Here is a 22,289-nt window from a genome sequence, read left to right as displayed (position 1 = left end):
GGATGACAACTGGGGTGAGACCACAACAGCAATCACAGGCACCTCTGAGCACAGCATTTCCCAGGAGGACATTGCCCGGATCAGTAAGGATCTGGAGGACAGCGTTGGGTTGGACTGCAAACGTTACCTGGGCTTAACAGTGGCAGCTGTTCTCGGACTCCTTGTCTTCCTTACCCCCATCGCCTTCATTCTGTTACCCCAGATCCTGTGGCGGGATGATCTGGAACCGTGTGGTACTGTCTGTGAGGGACTGTTCATCTCTGTGGCATTTAAACTCCTCATTCTTCTGATTGGGACCTGGGCTCTGTTTTTCCGCCAGCCTAAGGCAGATATACCAAGGGTGTTTGTGTTTCGGGCCCTTCTGTTGGTCCTCATATTCCTGTTTGTGTTTTCCTACTGGCTCTTTTATGGCGTTCGTATCTTGGACTCGAAGGACACCAACTACCAAGGAATAGTGCAGTACGCGGTGTCTCTGGTGGATGCTCTGCTCTTCATTCACTACCTGGCCATTGTGCTGTTGGAGCTGCGGCAGCTGCAGCCCATGTTCACTGTCAAGGTAGTTCGGTCAACGGACGGAGAGTCACGATACTACAGCTTGGGGCACTTGAGGTAGGTACAAGCCCTTGAAGTCCAGCAGTGTGGATAAATGTGGCTATGTTGTAGTGTGAAGCATCAACTGCTTTTGTACATGTGATATCACTTGTTTCTGAATCTTCCCCTGGAGGAGTCCTAGAGTCTCTCCAAAGATACCAAACTGAACCTCTCTTCCTCTCTGCTAGTGTGGGAGAGATTGTCCCTGCTTCAGAGGAGTCCTGTGCGTTTCTGTAAATGAAAAGAGCTGATGGCACAACTTTAGGCTGATCATTGGGCTAAGCCTGATGAGATCTTTTGTATAAGATCTTTCTCTGGCCTTCTTGCCCTGTCTCCTTATTGGAGGAAAGGGGAGAAGCCTCCTTGTGTAGCCAGGGCTAGCTTGTGCTCTTCGGCTGTATGGGCTAGGCAGCACTTTGAGAGCAGCCCTTCAGGCTGTGCCGCTCCTTGGAGCCTCCTGACAGCAGGCCAGTCCATGTGGCAGGGGCTGAAGGAAGAAGTAAGTGGCCCTGTGTGAGAGAGCATTCAGCAACCTAACGTTTTCCACAGTTTTGTGTTGGCTTGACGGAAATAACATTTAGTCCTGCTGAAGCAGTTGCCTTGATGCAGCCAAAATGTCCCAGCAGTTCAGGCATTTAGGAATAATATTTTTAACCAGTACTGGGGCACATGTAGATGCTTTTTTTGGCAGTGCTATGCTGCTCCTGGTTTGGTTTTGTAGCATGATGCTCTTTTTGTCATAGGTATGGATCAGTTTGCTGGGTCAGATGTATTTGGGAGCTGTGCAATATCCATAGGTATGACACATGCATACTTCCACCTTCCTGCTGGGGTTAATGCGTCCCTCAGCAAAGGTACAAGAAAGGACAGGTGTTTCAATCTCTTAGTTCCCATGTCCTGTGAAGCTTTCTAGAAATCTCTTAGTTCCTGTGCCCGTGAAGCTAGCAGCCTAACTCTGAAGATGATTCCCCAGACTGTATGTGCACTTAAACATCTGTTCTGCTTATCCTGTCCAGACCCCTATGGCACGCGTATCTATTGCAGATGGAGAGATTAGTGTCTGCTGGTTTAAGTGGATGTAGGAACGGTCTCCTGCAGCCATTAGCTTAGCAATGGAATTGCTTTGAAGCAGATTTAGTGGTTGAAGCTCAAGTCTGGGAGTTGACTCCTGGATGGTGTTTCTGGCTTAATGGAAGAACTCAAGGCCTTTTGGGTGAAGTAGGTCTGGACTCTGCTGTTATTTTCCTGCTCTGTAAAACGTGAAGGAGAGCCCCTCTTCTGTATGGAAGTGCTCCCATTGACTTAATGAAAGGTCACCTTCAGCGTTTAAGAAAAATGAACTAATCTCTGTTGGTTTTCTTGTGAAAGCTTTTTTTTTGGTTTTTTTTTTAAACTTAAAAATTCCTCAGTGTTAAGTGACAGATCCAGCATAGCCTTTAAGACTAGGGAGATGGAGGGATGACTACCAAAGAGTTCCCCTGTGCCACTGCTTTGTGCCTTGAGGTCTGCTGGGGCAGTTCCCTCATAAGTGAATTCTGCACAGAAAGTTCAGTACATGTGTATATATATACATATATATACACACACAGTGTGCTGGTTTGGTTTGAGAGAGTTTGCTGGTTGCTTGGTGGTAGATTGTGTGTTTGTGTTTAGAGGAATTAAGATCCTACGCCTGCCAAAGTCTGCATGCCTGACTTTAACCATGTAAGTGATCTCGCCATCGGAGGCAAAGAATTTGCTCGAGAATCAAGGCCTAAATATTTAATAGCACATGTGTTAGAAACAGTGTTGTCTCCAATTCTGTCTTTGCAGCAAGGTTTTGAAATGCCTTGAGTGATGCAAGGGCAGCAAAGAGTTGTAAAACCTAGGGTGAAATCTGAGATGTATGAAAAATTAATAACTTCTCATTTGTTGGCAAGCTGATTGCAATTTTGTTTGGCATATTGAATCCAAACCATGCAGCATGTAGATGCTTCAGTCTTGTGTTACAGGAGAGTCTTGTCAAGCATGTCTAATAATGGTAAACTAGTGTTGCTAATAATGGTAAATTAGTGTTGCTTTTTCCTTAGTTTCTGTCAGATGAGTATAATGTGTATTGACATGTGTTTTGAAGCCTGTGTGTCTTCACATCTTTACTAATGTAAAGGTAGAACTGTGTAGGTTTGATCAGTGGCCAAGTGTCTCCTGACTAAGGGAGAGTTCATTCTTTCTCTCCCACTCTCTCACTACAAGCAATAGGGAGAGTTACTTGCATGTAAATAGTAAGAGCTGCTGGTCTTGATACAGTGTGGCCCCAATGTGATAACACTCTAAGAAGTGAATGCAGTTGGTATCTCCTTCAGCTTCTAAAGGCTTAGGATTGTGAGATGTTTATGCAAAACATGAGAAATTTGGGAACTTTTGCACGCCTTTGCAGCATAATTTTGCAAAGTTTCCATAAAGGTGTTGACATGCTTGTCGGTGAAATGTCAGTCAGGGTCACAAGGGGCTGCCTTCTGCCTCTGGTTGGCTCTCTGCCTGAGGCACAGGGCTGGAATGGAAGGTCTGTTGATGGGAAAATGTGGAGACATGCAAGGACAGTTTGGATTATTCAGGAATACTGGAGAAGCAGCCTTATGGGTGTGCTGGAGAGGCGGTTGTAGCTATGATGGAATATGCATATAGTACTTATTGCTGCCTCTGGGCTCTCTGTTTGCCACCATGCGTGCTTGCCTCACCCCAGCAGTTTTAAAGGGGTCTTAGATATGTTGTGGGCTGCCACCTGGAAGGAGGAAGCATGCTTTAACAGGTATAGCAATTTGACTGCCTCCTGAAATCAAAACCTTGCTGCCTCAGCCCAGCCTTTTGTCATCTTCATGCTCTCAAATACCTTAAAAGTTTTGCTGCCTGGCTGTCCATAGAGTCTGTCATCTTCAACGATCCAGTGTGCTCTGGAGAAGCTGGTGGTGAGAAGGCTCTTGAAACATCTTATCTTGTTCAGTATTGCTGCTTGGAGTAGCTCTGTATTTTCCACAGGAAAATTGTTGATACCAACAGTTTTAATCCAAGGTGGAAGCTTTCAAATTCTAGGTCTTTTCTGATGAGGCAGGGGGAGCTGCTATGTAAGTATGAGGAAAACAGGCTTGCTGGGGGAGAAGGGAAGAAAACAATATCTCAGCCACCCTTCTGGAAAACCATGTTTTTGCCAGGCAGGATACAGGCAGGATTTTCTACCCTCCCTGACTCCAAACGTAGCAAAGAAGCTGAAAGTGCTGAGTTAAGTATTCCACTCCACCCCCGAGGGCCCTAGGTCCAGGAGGGTAAGCATATTTGGGAGTAGTTCCCCAAATTCATATTATAATCAACCTATTAATAGGCTGGCTTGGTCCCACCCCCAGCACTTTGGCTGTAACTTTTCTTCTGGGAGACTTGACTGCCAAAACGAGCGTTCCCTTTGGCATCGATTCAGGAGCTTGGGGGGGAGGTAAAAATTAAATTGGAGTCCCAATGAATGCAGTGCCAAGTCTCAGCTCACTGACTGCTCTGCTGCTCCTGGTAGGAAGGGTTGCCACGCGAGGGGAATGCTTTATGGTGGTACGTATGGATAAAGAGCAGGGAATAGAGTAGATGCAAGAAAGGTCAAGCCTGGAAAAAGAGAGGTTGGGTGGAGATGCTGGCAAGGCTTTTGAAAGCAACAACAAAGGGAAACAAAGGTGGGGGAGAGTGACAGTAGATAACTTTTCAGTTGAAGGGCTGATAGTTTTGTGAGCTGAGGCTTGGGTTTACAGGTGAGGCTTTGGTTTGTCCTGACGGATAGGGACACCGATGGCGCCTGTCATCCACAGTTCAGTTCCTTCTGGATGGCTCAAACTATGTAGGAAGGAGGTTGCTAAAAACCCTCCTTTTCTGTAGTTAGGGTGTTAAACATATTCCCTTCCTCTCCAGTGAATACTTTTTCCCCACCCTAGAGCTTTGCTAGTCTAGACAGCTCAAGAAAATGAATGGCTTCAAACACGTGGCAATTACTGATCTTACACATAGACTGAATGTTGGGCTCCAGTATAGCCTTGGTTTTCTGGGTTAGAAATGTCTGAGATGGGTCTTGCTCATCCTTGCAGTAGGGAATTGAGGAGCAGGGCCATGATAGTTTGTCATGTGTTGGGCTTATGAAGTACTGAGAGCTTCAGTCTGCTTTTCTGTCTTTCCTGGCATGGGCTTGCCTTGATGAACTAGCTGGCTGGGAAGCTAGTGGGGAGGCCTCTGTATGCCTTTGGAATCAAGGTACAGCTCTTGCAGATGGCTGCGAGCTGGCTGATGTTCTCTGTCCATCTAATCAAGAGAAGCTTAGTACTCAGAAATAGCAGCTCTGTATGGAAAAAGTCTGTTAGAGCAGTGCCTGTACCTGTGTTACCCATCTGCATTTGGATGGATGTTTGCTGAACTGTGGCTTAAAAATCCAGGAAGGGAGCAGCTGCTTCCTGAAAACAGGTACCTGTCTCTGAAGAACCTGTACCTTCCCTGCAGGAACTATCAATATCTTATTGAGAAATCTCGTGGTTTGCACATGCTCACAAAACAAAGTAGATGCATACATGTTTTGTGGAAGGGGAAAACATTCAGCCTGTCTCCCAGCTGAACTGGAGGCAGCAGAGTAGCTGTTTCTTAGGTGGTGCCTGAACCCTTACCTTTAATACAAACAGAGCTGAAACAGAATTGTATGGTGGAAGCTGATGCCACTTTTGACCCAGCTGCTTTGGGTCGGCAGTCTTGCATCTATCAAACCTGTTGCTTATAAAACTGATCTCTAGGCTGTCAGTATTTACTGATCTAATCTGATGAGCTGAGCTAATCTAATCTTGTCTGTGTCCCTTGGTGCCACTGGGGCCGTGTTCCCTAGTGAGGGAGTGGGAAGAGGGCTAAGGAGTGGGAATAAGCTTCTTCATACTCCAGCCTGCATTTGTAAGCCTTACACATCTGATCTTTCAACAATGAGATGTTGCTCAAATATGCCTCCCCTTATCAAGGGTGAAATTTTTCTGATGAAGAACAGCTGGTCAACATTTGAACTGTACAGAGGGCTCTTGCCTGGAGTTGTCAACACTCCTCTCTAGGTTATGCCATTCTGAAATCTCCCTACCCCCCAAAAGGAAAGCTTCCATGGCATATAGACACCTTGGTTTCTGTTTCTAGTGTGGTGAAATATATCAGTTTAACCATGGGTTTAGGAAGCTGGATCTCTTGCTGAGGCAAGAGCTGCTGAAATCTTTCTGTTTTCTGGTGCAGGAACTTCATAATGTGTGTCCAATTGCATTAGTTGTTCCTAGTGTGACTGATCCTTGTGGGCTATTTCTGTTTCCAGTTGGGTGGTCAGAAGTGGGACTGCAGGACGAGCATTGGTGCACATTGGTGCAATGCTGTACCTGCCCAGCTAAATCCTGCTGGAGGCACTCTGGGCTTGTGCACTCTTCCTTCTACCTTGTGTGCAGTCTGCTTGGTCTGCGTTCCCGGGGACGAGAGGAATTACACTTACCCTCCTTTCTACTCGGGGTTTCTTCAGCCCTCACCATCTTCTGTAGTGATAAACACTGTGATGAAAGAGATTGAGCCGATGAGTTTTTATCTTGTTCTGTAGGAAAACATCTTATTAACTGTCCTCCTGCCTTGATTACAGGAGCTTCCTAGAACACCATGTTCCACAGACTAGCGACTTTGCGGCTCTGTCGCCAGAGCCTCGAGCCTGTGTGAAATTAGCCTCATTCCTGAATGCGTTTTTTCTGTCCTGAAACCTGTACAAGGCACCCTGATGAGCATTTGTGTGACTGTCCCTCCCCCCCACCCATCACCAAACCTGATGAGCACCAACATTAAATAGTCTCCTCCCAAGAAGTTCTGGGATAGCTGGCTAAATGGGTGTTAATTGCATCTGCAAGTGTGAAGCTCCTGAAGAAGCTGAGCTGTCTGCTCCAGAGCAGCTTCTTTAGCACTAACTGAGAGGTGTCAGACTTGTGACCTCCCAGGCAATGTCTTTCCAGCAGCACTTCACATAACTGGGTGTTTACAACCACCTTTTTGCAACTCATCATGTCCACAGCTGGGCTGCTTCTCCATGCTCCCATTCCTGATCTTGCAGAACTCCCTGTCCACAGTTGTGTGGCATGGGCAGTTGAGCATTAACACCATTCAAACACCCCATGCCATGGAGTAGGGAAGGAAGCTCTGACTTGGGGCTGAACTAATAATGACTTAATGGGAAAAGACTTCCCACCGCATTATTAGTCATTCTTTCACAGGCCATACCTTTCTCCCTCCTGCCTGTGTCTGCTGCCTTGCTTCTGGGAGGATGGTGCTGCAGAGAGCGGTTCACCTGATTGCTCTTGCCATGAGGGTACCCATGCAACTGCAGAAGGGAATTTTCCAGTAGCCTCTGAAAAAATGTGTGCTGTTGCCTGCTGAGCAGGGAGCAGTCTCCTTTGATGCTCCAGATGAGTTATGGGAATGGTGCCTTTGTTCTGTTTTACCGGAGTCTGTCTGATGGTGCATGGGGTGTGTTGTCAGCAAAGACCAGATAGGACATCTTACTTGGCTCAGAGCAACGCCTCATTAAGAGGATGTTTGTTTGTGACAGTAGTGAACAGCAGACTCCAGGAGTGCCTCTCGTTAGAGGGGAGGGGAAAGTCTAGGATGGACTGTCAGTATCTGACTGCATCCACAACTCATCTGGGAGTTTCTGATGTGGTAAAGCCAGTCTCCAAAGCCTGGGATGGCTCAGCTTTTCTGAAAGGAGCATGTTTTCCTAGCCTCTTGCCTTTCTGCATAGGCTTTTCTTGGTCTTTGATGACCCCCGCTGCCCCTTGTGCACACACCACCTCTCCTCTCCTTTTCACCAGAAGGAGCATGAAGTTGAGCGTACTAGATCACAGCCCAGGGAGCAGTCCTATTGTGCTCCTGCAAATGCACCAGGCAGCAATGGCGAGTGGTGTGGGGTGATTGTTATACCCTGGAGCAGTCTCACATTTTTGGAATACTTAATACTTTAAAAGTTTACAAGCCTACTTGTAAGTGAAGGGCCTGCTGTCAATTATTAATCCCCCTGGCTAGTATGGTATTACTTGCTCCCTGATGGGGAGCTGCTAGGCTTTGTCCTTCTGAAAGGGATGGTGTGGAGGAAATGCCATTGGTTTCATCTTCAGGGATTTCCCTTCTTGTTGGTTTGTCTTTCAAAATCAACACTGCCCAGAAGTACAAGAACAGCATGCACTCCAGCCTACCCTGTACTTAAGGGGCTTGTCATGTAATTTCTTTTCCCCTGCTGTTGGTGCCCTCCAAATCGCCTGTGTGTGCCACCCACGGAGACAGATGGTCTCCCTAAGCTGCTGAACAAATTTTGTGGCTGTCAAGCTACTTTTATCTTCAAATGCTGGAAAAAAAAAATCCACCCCCTCAACCTTTGACATCCATTTCTTGTGGTGAATGATGAAATACAAATATTCTGCAAAGGAGTGAGCTGTGTGCCATTTAGGGGAAAGGAGGAGGCTCACTTTTTGTTAAAAGTGTAAGAAATTGTGAATTTACAGTTCTTGTACAGCACAATCAAGTAATACATCCAAGAAAACTGGAAGCTAATTCCTGACCCTACCCTGAAGGAATAAGGAAGAGTTAATAGGGAGCGGGGTGGTAGTAAAAGAATTGCACACACACACACACACACGTAAAAGAATTACGCGTGCACACACACAGACAGAAAAAGACAACTGAGGGCAATATTTTTGCTTATAACTTGATTCCCCTTCCAGCACTTGCTCCCCTTAAATGAACATCTGTGCTTAAATTCCCCTTGTACAGTTTAGGTCAAGTGGGGACCTCAGCTGTTTGGGGAGAGTTATTCCCCAGCTAACAGCAAAACGGGCTGCCAGCACAGCAGTAAGGACCTTAGCTGTGGTTTGGGGGCTAACAACTCTGGCTTGCGCTCCCAAAGTCCTGGCAGAGGGTCATCTGCATCCTTATTGGGGCTGGATTTTTGATGCTCAGCTCAGAACCGTGGACCATGTCCCCGCAGCCCCAGCATTTTGTAGGGTCACTGGGTGCTGGCTTGAAAATGAGGTGGCTCTTGCTTGTGCAAAGCCTGCTGGGGTGGAGCTGGGTGGGGGGATGCTCTGTGGTAGAGGGATGCTGTGCTGTAGTTTGAGAGCTGATATTCCTCTGTGTGCAAGGGTCTGCTAGTGGGTAGCGTTGATGCTGCCTCTTCAGGCCTGTCCATGTAGGCTTGCAGGGAAATAATGCTCTGAGGTGTTGTGAGAGAAATCCTAGAAGTTGTTGAAGCTGTTGTATTGACTCAAATGGCAAACTTCATTCAAAGTCTGGCTGTGTTAATCCTGTCCCCTGCTGGGGGTCAAGTAAGAGGTGGTCCTCTTCCCTGAGAGAGCACCCTACCAGGCTGCTGTTGGAACAAGAGCTGAATACTGCTGTTTCATGGCAGCAGCATCTAAATGTGAAGTCCTATTACAGCACTGAAGTTTTGCTGCCACTAGAAGCTCTGAACACTTTTTCTGTTCTTTCCTTGGAATTAAAGTTGCATTTCTTAGCCTTCACTTAAAACCCCCACCACACCCTTAGTTACTTCATAACTATTAATGTAACTTGAATTCCTTGTCTAAAGACTCTGGCCTTATTTGATGCATGGTCAGGCTTTAAATTATCTTATAAACTTCTTGCTATACCTGCCAGTTCCTATATATATTTTTTTTTTTTCTTTTGAGGCTCAGACTAATCAGAGGCATAGCATACATGTATGTTGGGAAGAGGAAATGCATCGCCGTCACGGATTATGCTACTCCCAGGGACTGGAAGTGGTAATCCAGGGTACTGTGTATTGCTGGCTGCTGCGAAGTTCCTAGGCGCTTGAGCGGGGCACAAGCTCGAGTTGGAGGCTAATAGGTGCCCTGGAGCTCAGGGCTTGGGGGAGTCTGGTATTTCATCCCTTATGTGTCTGCACTAAGTGCCTGTTTCGCTCTTGCATGCAGGGTAAGCTCTTGGTCTTGCTCCCAACTCCTGTGTTCAGAAGGTAAAGCACACCTTGGTGTCATCCCATCCTCCCTGACTTGTTTGAAACTCCTTAAATCCTAAATATAACCTCAAGTGTGTAGATACTTTTGAAAGAGGTTAAGCCTGCCTCATAAATACTTGGTACACCCCTCAATTACATAAATGCTTGATCATAGTTTCACATCACTTCTTAAACTAATGCTGCTGCAAAAAAATATCCTGTCAACTGTCTGATCCTTCCTCACCCCTCCCAAAGAAGTCTTGTCTGGTTGCACAGGGATCTGAATGGTGGAACTGGTAATTTATATCTCTATTATCTATGTAGCTTTATAGTTTGTGTGTGTATCTTTCTTCCTGGATAATTTAGTCCAGCTCAATTTCTGCAGTCTTTTTAACTGCCTTTCTGGTGCTTAAGGGTTACAAAGGCTTGTGGTGGCAGAAGAAAGGTGTGATGGGGCAGAGGGAAAGAGGCAGGACAGCAGCCCCTCATGGCAGTGGTGGTTTCATTGAAAGCGGTCCTGCTGCTGCCTGCAACAAGGAGATAGGTTGTGCACATGCGTGGCTCTGTCTGCAAAGGTGTGCTCCTCTGCTGAGCTTGGGGAAGAGAAAGCATCAAGTCCTTGCTTGTCCTCCCCTACGCAGCAGGCCTACAGGGGTCCAGCTGTGGCCCGAACATGAGGGACAGGTCTCATGTCCCAGGCCACAAACCTTAAGGTGCAGAGCCAGACACAGTGTACCCTGTGGCAGCTTATTGTTGTGGGCTTGGTGTAGAGTCAGATCGCCAGCTGTGAGACGAGACTCTAAATTATCATCTTGAGTCGTGCGGGTCTCCTGCCACAGGGGTCATTGGCCTCAGTAGTCGGCTCAGCTATGGAGATATTAACTGTAAGATCAACTTCAGCAGTGTCCCTGACTCTATCAGATAAGTTACGGGTCTGTGTCAAGTTGGGTGCGGACAAGTGGAGCCTGCTTGGGCTGCTGGCAGCTGGGTGCAACACCCGCAGGTGCCTGGGGAAGCCGGCTTGCCCCTTCTCTGTCAGCACCTGCGTCTGTCTGGTGTGCCTGTATCTGCCATGCCGTGCACGTTCGTTGGGGCAGCTCGGCAGCAGCTTCCTCCCATCATCTTTTCACTTAAGTTGTCCCCTTTGTGCTGTTCTCGCATTGCCCTCCTTCCCAACCTGCCAATTTGCTCAGTAGATAAAGGAAGCTTTGATTTTGTGTCAGTGTGAGCAGATGGTAGTTGTTTTGTTGTGGTTTTTTTTTTTTTCCCTCCTAAATAAGCAAGTTAGTAGTCTTGCTAGCTCCCTTGAATATACCCCACCACTTTGCAAAACCATAGTGTGGAGGCAGGCTGCTTGGTGCGCTGGCAGTGCGCTTGGAAAACCCATTTCTGAGTTCTAGCGCATGGATCTAGTAGCTGCCGCTCTCCAGATCAGATTCAACTACTACTGGCTCCTGAGGGTGTTGGGTTGAGCTTGTGGTGTGGATGTCTGGCCAGGCGTTGCTTCGGTTCACTGTGGGTGTCTGGGACGTGGTGGATACATGGCCCGGCACAGGCAGCTCCTTTGCTCTCATCTTTTTCTCTGAGTTGCAGCAGACCCTGGGGCAATGAGGTGCTGGTAGCAAGGGCTCACTCTGTGCTTGATGAGAAGGTAGCACCTTTGCCTGTTTGAATGTGTTATATATGATCAAAGGGAAGTGGATGTCTCTAGTTTGAGAGCTGTTGGGGCATCTGCGTGTGGTTATTGGTGTCTGAGGAGCTGCTTGAAATCCAGCCCAAGCTGTTAGTGCCTGAAAGCTGCTGTTGTCCACTGGCTAATCTGTGAGCTATACCGTTTGGATGTAGTGGTTCTGCTAGGTATCTGCATGGTGAGTAAGTGCTTGAAAACAACCCCCCACACACAGTGTTCATCTCGGAGAGGCGGTCTTGGCATAGGAGGATGCAAGTGGTTTGCTTTGGAGCCTGCTCTCCTGGCAGCTGGCTTCCTCAGCCTTCTGGGGGAGAGGTTTGTCACGCCGTGTGCTCAGGCTTTCACAAGCTGCTCTTTCAGATGCAGCCCCTGAAGCTGCTCTTGTTGTACGCTCACATACCCGTCCCAATGGATGGGCTGAGGTAATCGGTGCAATGTACCTTTGCCGCATGCTAACAAACTCCCCTTTGCTATTCTGCGAGGGGGCTGGAAGACAGCCCTTTTGGTTACCTAGGCTGACCCCTTGCAATAAAGCATCCCAGAATTGCATACAGTGAACCTGGGAAGAAGCTTAGGCTTAGCAAGGGCTTGAGTCCTTCCTTTCTTGTGAAAGAGTCCCCTGCCTCCCATAGGAAGCTCTTCTGGTGCTTTGGGACCTCCATTATTTCTAAAATTCACGTTAGGCTTTTGCAGCTTGTATTTTATTTCATTTTCTAACTGTTGAACATGATGTTGGGGATAACAAGTGTCCCTGTGATCTTTGCCTCCCTTGGCACTGTATACCATGAAATGAGATGTTCACTGTGTTACTGAGGAAGAGAAGTGTGGTGCTGTCACAGTATCTGACCTCAATGCAGTGACTGTCTTTTCCTGGTAAATCATATTATTGGACCTTTTGGACCACTCTTCAAGTAAGAGGATTGCGCTCTCTTCCTCCTCCTCACTATATATTACCACTAGTGTCTTGGGGTTTTGTCCTAGCTAATTATACTAGCTGTCACCTTCAGCTGTTGGAAGTGGAAGCGAGGGCAGTGCGGCTGTTGGGAAAGCATTCATTGAAATTTGAAGTTCTACCAATAAAGGTGACTGGGAAAAACATTCAGCCCATGTGCTGGTACCCTGAAGACCAGTTAACTTCATGAGGTATCAGGCTGGAAAGTTCCTTAGAAGGAGAACTGCAATGGGAGCATGCCTGTGGGTTTACTGGAGTTTTATAGCTGCTTGCTAAAACTTAGCACTCTGTACTTCTGTAGCAGCATCTTCTTAGTACTGGCCTGGGAATACTTTTATAGGGTTCTTCAGGGAGGCTTAAAATAAGTAGCTTGTTTGGGTCATATGATGTAAAGGAGTGGATTTTTTTTTTTCCAAAGTTTGGTCATACCCTCCTGTAAAATCCTCTATTTTAAAAGCTCCCATTTCCATACTCACAGCTTCTCTTCCAAATAAAAAGATTAGAACATAACAACGAAGTTAGTAGACTTGCAGGGGTCCTTTCCTTTTTTGTCCATACTGGAGGGTTTTGGCTGGCCTGCTATTGAGGAAGACAAACAAAAAACCCGACCTGAACAATAAATCCTACTCTCCCCTTCTCATTCAGAAAAATCTGTACATTGAAATCCCTTCTGCATCAGCAGCAAACTACTGTATTGCTTAGCTGGTGCGTTGATTCTGTTTTTTTGTCTCGCAAAACCTGAAACTTGGCATAGAGAGTGTGTGTGTGTTGGAGAGCACTGTGTCTTGGACCATGCAGGGCAGAAAAGGGGAGATCTGCAGCTAGAAACTGGGCTGGTGCTCTCCTTAAACTTCCAGCATTCATGTGACAGTTGTTCAGTGTCCAGTGTTGGGGGCTATGGACGCACACTTAAATTCCTGTTCTTTTTTTCTTTTTTAAAAAAAGGGTGGGGGGAGAGAGAACAGATGGGGATTGGTTGCTGCAAAACTATGGGACAAACCCTGTGTGTGTGTTTGGGCTCAAATTAATTGCACCATTAAACAGATGGATGTTCGTTTCCTTGGGGGCAGCAGCCGTGCTGCCGTCACAGTGACAACCTGTTACTATGCTGAGGTTTCCTTCCCTTCCACGATAAAGGCTTGACCTTGCAAATTCTCTTCCCTGCCTGACCAAATGCCAGAAGTCGGGTATCTAAAACAAACTCGATGCATCTCGGTTGCCCAGTGCTGGTTCCGGGGAGGGCGAGGATTACGGTTGCCTGCCTTAGCCAAGTGGAGACTTCAGTTGTGGTTGTCTGACAAGAAAATGTGGCTTTCCTGTTCCTAGGGGCTGTGGTCTTGTTCTCTTGACTCTACCAGACTGAAATGCTGTTGTAGTTACGACGATCAAAAGGCGTTTTTCTGCTCTGCTTGTTTGGCCACAGTTGCAGGAGGAGTTCCTTGTCTTGGCATCTCTGCCGAGATCTGACTCCAGCTCTGTTTACTGGAGAGGACAAAACTGTAGCTAAGGCACTGGTGCTACTGCCGCTGCTGCAAAGCACTTCTGCACGACCTCGGTCCTCTTAGGAGCCTTGCTTCGAGGTGCTGTTTGGGAAGGACAGCAAGTACCAAATCCCTCGCGCTCTGCCCGCTTGCAGGAGATGGCCCCTGGGGAGCATCTGTCTGGGCAGCCTGCACTGGCCTTGTCCCTAGCTAGCAGGCAGAATGGGGTAGCACGTCTGTATAGCGGATGGTGGAAAAACCCTCTCTAACTGTTTTCAGCAGGGATGTTGGTGTGGGAAGGATTTTAATTTCAATTGCCTATTTCCAGTTTTATTTCTAAGGCTTTGGTCCTGGTGACTTTGCTTTGGAAGAGCAGTTAAGCATGGTGAAGGACCAGGAACTCGAGTCCCATCTCTGCACCTAGCAAAAGAGTATGTGAAGGAAGGGGGTTTCCTGGGAGGGAGACGTGATTGTAGGGTGCTCCTGGGAAGGCACAAAAGTTTTCCAAGCCTGTTGGGTGTGAGCTGACAGCACTGCTAGAAAGAAGTGCTGTGGATGAGTAGCTCGGCACTCCAGGAGACATCAGCATCTCTTGCAGTAGATAAGCTTGATGCAGTTGTAGGCTGGAGGCACCTGGTAAGGCAAAGCCAGCTTTGCATGGAAGGTTGCTTTGTGCAATCCTTGCTCAGCTTCTCTTTGAGGTGCCAAAGCTTCCTAACTGGCTGTGGCATGTATTTTGTGTGCCCAGAGACCTTGGCTTGTTTTGATGCTGTGTCTGTTTTGGAGAACATAAATAAATGTTGTTTGGAGGAAAGAAGTCTGTGTTGGGAACCATTTGATTAAATAACCCTAGGCTTCCTCTGCCCTCAGCCCTCAATTAGCACAGCAGTGATCACACCTCTCTGAGTATCCCTGTGGATTTTAGGTGTGTGGCTCACCCTAAACTCAGATGGTATAGGATTTGCATCCATAGCAAGGTAAGGAAGTGGGTGCTCTGGTAGCAAGCAGCTCTTTCTGAATGTGTATTTATATCTATATCTGTTGCAAAAGCGTGAGGCACTCCTCTGCCTTCGATGATTAGCAGTGTCTAGCTGATGGTTGGTATGGTACCATGACAGGCTACATTTCCAGCTTAGCAGGAAAGCACAAAACTGCTAAAACCATGTGAATGATGGCTGCTGCAGCCTGCTGGGTTTGACCCTACTGTGCCCAATAGCAACTTTGAGCATAGGGGTGTGGCTTCAATCTTTTTTTTTTCCTGTCATTACTTTCTTTTTCACTAACCCTTCCCCACCACTTCAGAAGACTCAAAACCATTTTTCTAGAAACCAGCAGGGTCTAAAACCAGTATTTTGATTATATATACAGGCTTCTTTCCTTGTGCCTTGCTTCATTGTAGCACCAGCTTGTTTTCCTGGAAATCCTCTAAAAAAACCAATTTCAGTATTGGTGTAGCTATGTCACAGAAAGCAAATACAAAGCCAAAATGGCCTCAGAGCTACAGAGTATGGCAAGACCTCAAATTTCAAAATCTCGTGTAGCAGCAAGTATTCAGGCAAAACTGTTCCTGACTTACTTTTTGAGAGGAAAAATTTGGCGATAGTTGCTGCCTTTGTGTCATATAGTCCCCTCCTCCACTTCCTTGGATGACCTGTAAAAGTTAATTCATTACTGTTTGTAAAGGACTGTGTTTCCCTGCTGCCAAATGCCACTGAGGTACCCTGTGCTTCTGTTGGATCTGCTTGTTTGCTTTCCTTGTTGGCAGCATGCTGTGACATGGCCTTCTTCAGGGTAGTAATAATAATAATTTAAAAAGAAAAACAAAACAAAGCAACCCTCCAACCACACAAAATGCAAAGCAACAAAATGTAGAGCCTTACTGATATTGCCTACAAGGAAGACTGGGTTTCCAGTAGGTCACTGGCCTGTGCAAGAGGGGTTTTTTGGGGGTGTTTCGTGGTGGTCCCCCGTCCCCACCCCCCCACCCCCCCCCCCCATATCATAGGTTTTCTGAACCTGATACACTTTTCTGTGTTCTGGTAGTTTGTTACAACGCCTGAAATATATTGGGCTGCCAGATCTACTTTGTGGGACATGAGGAGGATCCTGACTCTGACCCTCTCCAAACAGGCAATTAAGTATTGAAACTTTCTGTTCACTTTCTTCCTGCCCTTCCCCATTCTTTTAAAATCATAAACGCAAGGAAAGCCTCAGTTTGCTGAAGTGCGGGGTGAATGAATGCAGTGACCGACATGGTGCTGAACTCCTCCTGAGACACTTCTGCAAGGAAACAGCCTCCGAACACGGGCTCTGGGAAGACTGCCAGTTTCCATTCCCATCGGAGCTGGCGTGTGGGTGGGGAGGAGGCTTGCTGCAGCTACTTCACCTTGCTCGCAAGGCAGCAGAGGGTCTGCCCTGCAGTGGAAAGTCACAAAAACTGAATTTCTGTTTGGAGACAGCAGGCTTCCTTAGCATTTTGCTTTGCTCCTACTTGCTCCTCAGGGCTGCTCTGGATGCTTACTTGCTTGCAGTTACCCTCCTCCTTGCACACTGTGTTGCACAAGTGCGTTGGGTCCCTTTCTGCTGGGCTCATGATGGCTGTGCCTGTTCGGGGGGTTCTTGTTGCTTTGCAGCTCCCGCGTGGGGCAGGGCTGGCTGTCCTGTGCTGTGCAGGGTGAGGCTTCCCCTTGATGTGGGTGAAGAGGTTGAGCAACACAGCCCAGAAGGCTCTGATTCAGCCTTCTCCTTGTTCTTGCTAATTATTGTGACCCTTCTAATTTTCTTGGTCACAGCATCTTCTCTTTAATTCTCCCCCCTCCCCCGAGAACTTGAAGAGTTGTTCAGCTGTCTCCCTAACCTGCCATGCTTAGGATGGACTACGTGGGAAACAGAAATGGGCTGGTAGAAATTTAGGAAACTGATGTTTAATTACAATTCCCTCCCTAGAGAGCAGACCCTCTGTGTGATTGGGGTATCTCATATGGGGGACTGAGCCTGTACTGGATTTGCATCAGCAAAAAATAGGTGGGCTTTAATTTTCAGGGCAATGATGGTTGCTTATTGCAACGTAAAAGCTTTATTGTGTTTGGATTTTGGGTGTGTGTGCCAATGAATTGGTGGGGTAGGTTATTTAGTAAGGGGATGGAAGGGGTAGTGGGTGGGGAAAGCTGGCATCCTGATGATAACATTCTCTGTGGGGTCCAGGGAAAACATGTATGTATTAAAATAAGTTATTCTCTCCTGTGATGCATTGTGCTTTGTCCTAATAGAGCTAGTTGGTCGATGGAGCACCTCCCAAATATTTCCCACTGCTGGGATGGAAGTCCCAACGCTGCCTGAAATGAGCACAGTGTATTAGCAGAGTATAACTGTTCATTTTTATCTTCTTGTTTTCAGTTGATCCTAGTTTTCCAAATGTTGCATTTTGAGATGAAACTCTATGGAGTTTTACCTTCCTGGGAAGCAGGCATGGAAAAACTCGTCATGTTTGAATGCAGTCAGAAGGGGGAATATGTGCTGCTGCTGCATGACCTCTTTTATGAAATTTTGTTTTTAAGCTGCAGCAAATTCACAGTGGAAATCAGAAGTTTGGCAGGGAGAGATAAACCGGCTTTCACTTGTTCTGTGTCAGCGCCTATGTGTGTGTGGCAGTGGGTCAGTCCGTACTACTTCATTAAAGGAAGACTATTTCCTTGATTAAATAGTGGCTTTTTATTCCGTATTAGTAGCTGAGTGCTTAAATGGAGTTGCTTTTAACAAACCTGATATGAGGAAATATGAAGGACCAGCACCTGAAAAGTAAAACTTCTTAAAGATGCTCTAGCTGGATGCAAAAGACCTCATCGAGCAGTCCTAAAGAGAGAATTTGCTTCAAAAGCTAAATTCATCATCTTAAAGGTACACAGCTAATTAAATATATGGCGCTGTACCATAATACTGACTGATGAAGGTACACAGTGAACAAGTCTGGGTTTGTTCTTCTTTCTCAGAATCTTGTGAATGGGCTGGCATCTATGCTTAATTCACTAATCAGTGGGAGGGGGGCAGCTGGGGAATGAGGGCGGCAGAGGGGGGGTGTGTGTGTGTCTTTAAATTACTGAGGTGTAATGCAAAAGTTTAATATTAGTACAAGGCACAGGAAAATTCAAATTGCTCCTCTGGGAGCGCACATTGAATCACTGGTAGTGCTGAGAATTGAATTTAGGTCTTAATTTGTTCATGTCTTATTTTCCCACGTTACCATCCTTGTAATGTTTTCTTCCTATGTTGTAACATGTGTGAGAATACTTGGTTGCTTTCCTTAGGAGAGGCTTTGTTGGTAAGTGTGAACTTTACAATTAACTGACAACAAATGTGTTGGCAGTTCCCTTCTAATTTTTGTGGGTTCAAGATGAAATTAAGTGTGGGTTCTTGGCGAACTCCAGCTGGCTAAATCGGTGATCTTGGTGATCTGCTGAGAATACCACTGCCAGCCGGACGCCACGCTGGGGCATGGAGCCAGAGGAACGGGGAGAGCACTATGTCCTCAATCCTGCGTGTGCGTTGGCTTTTTTTTAAACAGCATAGCTCTGGCTTGTTTTGAAGTACTGTCCTATTTGTTAGTAGCAGTGCCTACGGACATCCCTCTCTGTTGTCGAAATGATTGCAAAGGAAGATACCTCTGGGTTGAGCCTTTCCTGCTGCTGGCGCACACACTGTTTTGCTCCCGTGCGTTACCATTTTATGTAGAGGCATCCCTTCAAAGGGATGGAGGGAGTGCCACTGCTCCTTATTCTATCCCTTGCCTGGGATTTAACAAGCAATACTGAGGTAATTCTTTCTTCGGCAGCTGTACTCCTCAGGCAGTGATCTTATCTTGCTGTGAAAGCTGAAGAGATTGGGCTCTTGTCAGTGCTCGGATGGAAGAGATCTGAGGAGCTGCGAGGTGCGGCTGAAAATGACTCAAAGGGAAAAGCATCCATCCTGAGCTGGTCCCTCCATCTAGGCCAGCCAGTTACAGAAAAAACAGCACCCTGCTCTGATCTTCAGCCTGGGCAAGGTCTCTGCATCGCAGCTGCCCTGCTGCTGAGGCAGGCTGAGCTCTTATTCTGCGTTTTCCCATATTGCAGGCAGCCTAGTGCTTCAGTTTGTGTTGCCCTTGTTTAGGGATTTCCTGTCATCCTCCTGTTGAGGTGAGGACGGAGACATTTATCTTGCATCTCAAATGAAATTTCAGGTCCTAGAGAGAGTAATTAATATTCTACGTATTGCACAATTCTGTGGAAGTGACAACCTTGTTCCAAATAATGTATCTCTTTCTTCTTTTTTTTAATTTATTTTAAGGAAAGAAAAAAACTGTTGCATTTGGGGGGGGTTGTCTTGTGGTTTTTTTTCTTTTTCCCTAGCATCCAGCGAGCTGCACTGGTGGTTCTGGAAAATTACTACAAAGATTTCACAGTCTACAACCCAGCCTTGTTAACAGCCTCCAAATCCCGTGCAGCCAAGCACATGGCTGGCCTGAAAGTCTACAACGTTGATGGTAGGTGAGGTGAAATGTAGTCTCTGAGACTGGGTGGGATGGGGAAGGGCTGGGTTGGCTTTATGCTTTGTTATGCACACATTCTCACCTCTTTGCTTTGCCAAATCCTTGTCTCTTGCTGGAAATCTTCCTAACAGTGCTGAGTTTGCCTGTTCCACATGACTTTACAGATGCCTTTAGCCCACAATAAGGCTTTTGTCTTTGCCAGGTGAAACGGCCAAGTTTTGGGTCAGGCTTAATTATTACATGGCTTGATGAGCGCTTTTCGGCACTACTGCTTGTTTTAGGCAGCCTCTGCTTTTTGTCACCCTTGGGTCATCTCCTTGGTTGTACTAGTACAATAAACACAACTTTTAACCTAAATGAGTTCCTCAGTCGTTTACCATGCCACTTCCAACAGGCAGCCTTCAGGAAAGTGAAGGAGGTTGATACTGATGTGGGAAGAAGCAGCAGCCTTAGCAGCAAATTGGCTATGCCTGGCTAACGCGTGGCTGTGCTCCCAAGTCATCGTGATGCTAAGCAGTTCATGGAAATTCAGAGACGGATAACTATCTCTCTTGAGCTTTGCCATTCTACAAACCTGTTTCAAACTTTTGGGCTTTAGAGAGACCTGTGGGAGGATGGATGGGTGGATCTCTGTGGACACTCAAAGCAGTGAAAAACTGGACTTAATCATTTGACACTCTTAAGCCTAGCTTTCACTGATAGGGGTTGATAAGTAGGGTGTGCCCAGCCATCGCAGCCTTTTAAAAGTGTGCGTTCCTTTGATGGAAGAGGTGAAGTTGTGTAGGGAGGCTTTTATGGTGAAGGATGGATGAAGTCCTGTGACAAGATGTGGTGAGGCACATCCTGCCCATGAATTGGGTAGTTTTGAAAGGCTTTGAGAGCTGGAAGGGAGAACGGACTGAAGGGACTTAGCTGAGCAAGGTGGCTCTGCACGCAGGGTGTGGAGACCAAAGTATGAAGAATATCTGTCACACAGGAAAACATGAGACATGATTGTTTTACCTTCAACAAAGCTTCAGTGCCTTGTGGGGTTTTTTTTTCATTTTTTTTTTCATTTTTTCGTGACTTCAGAAGTTTCAAAGACCTTATTCTGAATGTTTCCCCAAACCTGATGCAGCACTCCTGAGTCTGTAAAAGTAATTGGAGGTTTAGATGTTCACAGGGAGGTGTCTCCATCCTGACAGAGGAAGGGTGAAGGGAAGCAGGGGGGAGGGAGAGGAGTGGGCTTGCTCATTGCGTGTCCCCTGCTGCCTGGAGTGAAGAAGCTCTCAGGTGGGAGAGAATGAGTTGAGTTGGAGAGTGGGAGCAAACAGACCTGCTCTGCGTTGTTCTAGAGGCGGAATCTTTCGTTCCGGCTGCTCACTCTCAATGAAGCCTGGTGCGTGGAAAGTGAGGGCTTCCCAATCCCACGGGTGTCTGCACACCATTCAAACCGAACGGCCTGCCAGGCTAGCCGCAAGACGTGCCATTCTGGTTACTAGCTGCCTTGTCTTCTGCGCTACAGCATCTCTTCAGGAGGTGGCAGGGTCTCTGTTCCTGCAGCACCTGCTGGGACAATGGGACTCCCAAGCTCAGAGGCAAAACTGCTAGTCTGGTAGCGTTGGTAGCTTAGGAGCTCCAAGCTCACAAAACTTTGTTGGAAGAGAAGCAAGCTCCAGATGTGGCTGGCAGGTCTTTCCAAGTGTCAAGCTCCTGAGCCTGCCAGGGCCTGAAAACTTGTGCTTTCTCTTCTGGGGCAGTACCAGTTCCCTGGGCTGTTGCTTGTGCAATGCCGCTGCCTTTGCGATGTGGAGATCTCAGGCTTAGAGGCATGTCCCTGATGTAGAAGATGTGGAAGATTCCCATCCATTTTACAAAGCAGAGTGTAGTTCTGGCTGCAGCTTACCTTGGCATCCTGACAGTTTCTTACACCCTCCATGTGAAAAGACAGTAATGCTATTAAGGCAGCCTAATTTGTTGGCAGCTTTTGTATTTGATACTGGAGCAGCCAGAAAGAAAAACATCTTGCTATAATCTCTGTTATACAGAGTGGGAAGGCTCACCTTCAAAACCAGGATTTTTATCGCCAGGTATAGTCAACAAGGCCAATTACAGTTCTAACCCAAATTTGAGAGCTAGTGTCTCCCTTGAGTCATATCTTCTATTTCAGGGCTGTCAAAGTCTGAAGTGTTCAGATTCTTAAGAAGCTTTCTGTGTGAATGCTTGTCCTTCCCACTGCTGAGCTTCCGGCTTCTGTCTTGGAATCTGGTTTGTGCTTTTTAGGAAAAAATTAAGAAGTTGCTCCTGCATGAGCAGAACAATTTTAAGCATGTCTGTGCAATTGATTGGCCTTAACCACTGCCGGTTGAAAGTGTGGGTTTTCAGAGCAGTTAGTCGGGAAAGCAGCTCTTGGTGGTTTGGAGACTGTCCTAGATTTCTCCTTTTTTCCCCTCTGGGTAGACCCACCTCTATCCTCTATCTAGATAAAAAGGTTGGTAGACTCTTCTGGGGCAACAATTTTTTTCCCCCTCTCTGCCCAAACAGCCAGAGCTGTGAGCTTCATGGGGGAACTGCAGAACCTACTACGGCATTTTAAGGTCCTGTAGTAGACAGCTCTGTCACTTGTCCAGGTGTTAGACCAGACTGCAACTTCCCTGTTCCTGTAGCTTTGTAGGATCTGTTACCAGCAACAGAAGCACTAATGGCAGGTGCTGCTCTGAGAGCCTTGAGGAGCTACTATGCATATAGACCCCAGCCTACCCTGTTGCAGAACTGCTGCTCTGACAGCATCTGCCCGTCTGGAAAACCCTATGCTGGTGACCCTGCTGCCCTTGCATCCTTTTTATCCTCCCTGTGTGTAACTGTCTGGAGTTTGGCTTTCGTTCATTCATCTCCATGTCTCTTGATGTTCTTGTTTGTCTTTCTCCTGCAACTCCCCACTTCTTGGTGCTCTCACACTGTGTTGTTGCTGAAATGTGGTGTGTTCCAGCTGCCCTTGCCTTCAAACTGAAAACATATATAATGGGTGGTAAGTTGCATCCTTGGCATGT

The 22,289-nt window shown here is 46.9% G+C and overlaps 1 protein-coding gene across 3 annotated transcripts in view; it reads left to right on the top strand.

The window, feature by feature from the left end:
- Window positions 1-22,289, top strand: part of VANGL1 (VANGL planar cell polarity protein 1) — a 37,398-nt gene that overhangs the window by 4,867 nt on the left and 10,242 nt on the right. For 2 of the 3 annotated variants that reach the window (XM_075512500.1, XM_075512511.1), the window contains exons 3-4: window positions 2-609; window positions 19,121-19,254. In XM_075512500.1, coding sequence (XP_075368615.1) covers window positions 2-609; window positions 19,121-19,254 — 742 coding nt within the window. Of the gene's footprint in view, window position 1; window positions 610-19,120; window positions 19,255-22,228; window positions 22,268-22,289 lie in introns of all 3 variants that reach the window. The other variant, XM_075512518.1, reaches the window with a different exon arrangement.

Source organism: Mycteria americana, chromosome 1 (genome assembly GCF_035582795.1).
Source record: "Mycteria americana isolate JAX WOST 10 ecotype Jacksonville Zoo and Gardens chromosome 1, USCA_MyAme_1.0, whole genome shotgun sequence".
Taxonomy (NCBI): Eukaryota; Metazoa; Chordata; class Aves; order Ciconiiformes; family Ciconiidae; genus Mycteria; species Mycteria americana.
Note: the sequence above shows the minus strand (reverse complement) of the source record. Positions and strands in the feature narration are given on the sequence as shown.